Source organism: Anopheles coluzzii, chromosome 2 (genome assembly GCF_943734685.1).
Source record: "Anopheles coluzzii chromosome 2, AcolN3, whole genome shotgun sequence".
Taxonomy (NCBI): Eukaryota; Metazoa; Arthropoda; class Insecta; order Diptera; family Culicidae; genus Anopheles; species Anopheles coluzzii.
In genome coordinates, this window is record NC_064670.1 from 68517713 (window position 1) to 68522472 (window position 4760).

Below are 4760 nucleotides of genomic sequence, written 5' to 3' on the forward strand. Positions count from 1 at the left end.
TCAAAGGATCTTGTAAATTTTGGCAGGAAGTGACGGTAAAACTCAACGAATTGGGACCCCCTATCAAAGATATATCGGGATGGAAAAAGGTAAATTACCTCTATTTGATAAGTGCTTTTTATATTGCAAAACATAAACGCGTTTTACTATTTTAGGTTTGGGCGGATTATAAATCTGCTTTAAAAAAGAAGCTTTCATTTAATAATGCGGAATACAGATCGACCGGAGGGGGACCGTGCTCCTTGCGCAATTTTAATGCCCTGGAGCAGAAAGTTATTGAAGTGCTCGATATGCAACGTTCAGTGGTGGGAACACCTGACGTACCATCAATGGGTCTAGTAGAAAGTGGAGATTCAATCGAAAATGAATGTTTGAATATCAACCCGGAAGTAACAGAGCTCATTACATCCGGAGCATGTAATCGGGACAGCGAACATCAACCAACTTCTGCCCAAATAATTGACCAAGAGGTTGAAATCGAAGAGGTTTCTGTTACTACAGAACCAGCTCGTAACAGCAGGCGAAAGAGACCCACATTGGCGGAGCAAAACTTGTTGGAGTTGCGTAAATTCAATGTGATACAACAAAAAATACTCAACGTTAAAATCGAAAAACAAGAAACAAACAAAGCTAGGTTAGAAACTGAAAAAGAACATGCTAAAAGGAAATTTGAACTAAAACAAAAGGCAATGGAAATGCAACATGAATTGGCAATGCAGGATTTTCAACTGAGGAAGGAAATTGCCGAAAAAGGAGCTAGAGTTAAAATATGCTAAATTAGAGCAAATTAGTAACGCAAATCAGCCCAGGCATTAATTACTAAAATGCTTAAAAGTTTCATGGTTACCCGATTTTATGAATTAAAAAATATGCTCAGAATTCTCAAAACAAATGAATCGCATTTGATGTTTCAATTTATTCAAACCATACTGAATTTCACCAAATTTTACTTTTTTGCGCATAAAATAGCATTTATTTTTGTCAAATATCTTCTAATAAATCTGTGAAAGTTTGTTGCCACTCTATATTATTTTCAATACAGATGTTATGCAACGCACAACATGTGTTAATAATTAGACCACTTCTTTTAGGATCGTAGTTTAGTGCTCTGTCTGTCCCAGCGAGACATCGAAACCGGGATTTCCAAACGCCTATTGTCTGTTCTACAATCATCCGACCAGAAGAGTGTTTTTTGTTAAATTCTGCCTCGGCGGATCCTTCGTCTGGGTCTCTGTGCGGTCTTACTAGCCACGGTTCTGATGGATACCCAGCATCCCCTTTAAATAATAAAATATCTCAAAACGATGCAGTGATTTAACAGCATGAATGTAATTATTACCCAAAATCTTATCCCTTTGCCCGCTTCTGTGCAATCGTTGGAAATATTTGCGCACAATGCTCACTCGCCATATGTGCGCATAGTGATGTGATCCAGCAAATCGTGCATCAACGGCTCGTATGCGTGTTTTATGGTCACACACCTTAAATAACAATAATGAATATTATTAAGCTTTAATGCATTAGTGATCGGTTAATTCAACAAAAATCCAGATTCGCTAACGAATGACACCCCGGAGTCGTTCGGAGCCCTCCACAGCCGTTGGAGTGATCGAAAAAGCAGCCGCTGAAGCCGCTGAAGCCGCTGAAGTCGACAGGAGCCAGCTCCGGCTGCCGACTAGTTCTAAACTGTTGCAAACGGCTCCAGCGGCTCAGACAATTCCGAGGGCTTACGCTGCCAATTAGCGACTTTGGGAGGCTCTGCACGACTCCAACCGGCTTTGAACCGTGAGTACGAATCCAGAAATCCATTACTGAAAAGCATGTTACATGTACAAGCTTTTCAATTCAATACTTACAATCAATGTGTTAATGCTGTAAAATGATTTCCTATTCAGGAAAGTAAGCGGACGTTCTTGCGGTTTTTTAATTTTAACGTGCGTTCCATCTACGCACATCACGACGTTCTCAATACCGCTTTTCAAGAAGAAATATTCTTTAGCTTCCTGTCTCTCTGATTGAGTCATTCGCAAATTTATCCAATCCCCAACTAATGAGTGGAGTGGTCGTAAAGTTCTTCTCAAAACTTTACTAAAAGTTGTCGGAGCCATTGCGACATGGAAATCTTTTCCTACGCCATGCTGATATCTCCCAGATGCGAAGAATATTATACATGCCGTCAACTTCTCTTTTTTTGATATTCCATGCGCTCTGCGAGTGTCTACCGAAGAATCAATACCATCAAGCAAATCCATGAAAATAGATTTCGATATCCTAAAGTTGTTAACAAATCTGTAATGTAATTGCCAACGAAGATAACGACAATCAGATGATAACGTTAGCAAAACAGTTATCAATTTATTTACGTACGCTGTATCCGTTAAAGCAAGAGGATCGGTATTATATCGAAGATTCCTACGATGTCTTTTCAATTCCTGCTTTGCCTCAGCTTCTACGTTTATACTGTTATAAAAGAACAACATTTTAAAACAAACAATATACTTTGTGTTTCTGTTCCACAAGTTGTAAAAATAAACGAAAGTCTGTCAACATGGCGTAACATTAACCCTGCCATTTGCAACCAAATTAACATCATACTCCAAAAAATCCTGTCAACTTTGAAAAGTTATAACTTAAAAACGATAGCGAGTTGAACCAATCTATACACAGTTTTAGAAACTGTATAAGTCTTTTAAATTATCTTCAGAATATTGCATCGATATTCCATAACGCATTCAAAAATAATAAGCCTTCATAGTCGCTGGCTACCCGGGTAGCCCAGTTGTCTGAAATATGATGTTTTTTTGGTTGCCAGTGACAGGGTTAATAGAAGCTCCGGCAAGATTTCAAGTGTTGTATATAAACGAAGAAGTGACACATATGGGTAAGCAAAGACATGCTGTATTTTGTATGTGAACACTTGAATCTGGAGGGTATAAATGTATGTTTAAATGAACATAATTCATTTTGTACTGAGCGCCGAAACGGATTTCGTCGAACGTAATCCATGCTCTGGCCGACAGTGTCCCTTCGACCAATGAGTTACCCACTCACGCGAGCCCTCCCCCACCCCACCCGTAACGCACGGTGCGCTCTGTTGTTCTCAATGTGTTTGTGTTCTTTCGAGCCATGCTACGAACACATGTAAAGATAGTTGTTTCTTTCGTTACTCGTTTTCTTTCATGAATAGACACGATCGCAAATACGCACTTATTATAAAAGCAAACACAAACACGGTCATTTTTGGTTACATTAAACACTTTATTGAAACTTAATGTAAACTTTCGTCACACATTTAGAACCTAACAAAAACACACATCAAGTCGTCGTCCTGCTAAGTACGACCTCCATCCAGCAAACACATATCTGTGAATAAATGGATCCTTACCTGTCGATGCCCGCACTGCATATGCGTCTGTACACACTGTTTTTTTACTTCACACTTCATCAAAACACACCAGCGCACGAGACTTTGACGAAATGCGCACCAACGCACAAACACTGCGCGCGGGACTTAGAACGAAACGCGCACAACCATTTCCGACAAAGCGTCGCGCTGTACTGGTGGTTTTGTACGCGTAGGAGGAGGGGACATACGGAGCGATGGTTCGATGCTGTAGTGTAAGCGAGACAACACGATGTGACGAGCAGCTCCAAGTTGAGCTCGCTGAAAGAAGACACACATACATTCACAGACGGCTCGTCAAAGCACGGTATTTGTATTGGTGTTAGTGAAGCGCGTGTGTAAAACAGAATGCGAACTCTCATCGCAGCGCGTTTCTCCGTGCTTCCTCAAGCTTGCTCATACCCCTCGGCCTGAATCACTCAAAATTTGGGGTCTCATTAAGTTTCAATAAAGTGTTTAATGTAACCAAAAATGACCGTGTTTGTGTTTGCTTTTAGAATAAGTGCGCATTTGCGATCGTGTCTATTCATGAAAGAAAACGAGAAACGAAAGAAACAACTATCTTTACATGTGTTCGTAGCATGGCTCAAAAGAACACAAACACATTGAGAACAACAGAGCGCACCGTGCGTTACGGGTGGGGTGGGGGAGGGCTCGCGTGAGTGGGTAACTCATCCCGTCCGGCAAAATGAGTGTATTTTTTGAGTGATTTGAGTGACGCTGTCGAAATACAGTGGATGGTATTATTGAATCCGTTCGTAGCGGCGGCGTACGTCCCGACACTCATTTTCCTAACGTACTAGATGGTTGCTACAGTTATTCACCGCGGCGTTGTAGGAGCGGGCTCAAGAAATGAGTTGCCATCCCTAGAATTTCATGTGAGCGCCGTACGTTCCCGCTACGAACGGATTCAATAATACCAGCCAGTGTCTCTTCGACGAATGAGTTACCCACTCACGCGAGCCCTCCCCCACCCCACCCGCAACGCACGGTGCGCTCTGCAGCACGGTGTGTTTGTGTTCTTTCGAGCCATGCTACCAACACATCAAAAGCTTGTTGTTTTCGCTTTCTTTCATGCACTTATTCTAAAACTAAACACAAACACGGTCATTTTTTATTACATTAAACACTTTATTGAAACATAAAGTACACACTAAAGTACACATTTGGAATCCTTCATACTCACGAATGACGTCATACCGGGTCGAGCCAGGCTGCGGGAAACTTGTCGACAATCTGCGTTGACTCTGTTCAGCAAATTCTTACCTGTCGATCCACGCACTGCATGTGCGTGGACACTGTTTATTCACTGCACACTTCACCAAAACACACCGGCGCACGAGACTTAGACGAAATG

At 41.5% G+C, this 4760-nt stretch overlaps 1 protein-coding gene across 1 annotated transcript; it reads right to left on the reverse strand.

The window, feature by feature from the left end:
• Positions 1-788: 788 nt before the first annotated feature.
• LOC120961202 (putative nuclease HARBI1) lies at positions 789-3986 on the reverse strand. The gene is made up of 3 exons (XM_049606535.1): positions 1857-3986; positions 1340-1481; positions 789-1277 (listed from the first exon to the last, which is right to left on the reverse strand). The coding sequence occupies exons 1-3, from the start codon at positions 2478-2480 to the stop codon at positions 982-984; spliced, it is 1062 nt and encodes a 353-aa protein (XP_049462492.1). The 5' UTR covers positions 2481-3986; the 3' UTR covers positions 789-981.
• Positions 3987-4760: the final 774 nt, after the last annotated feature.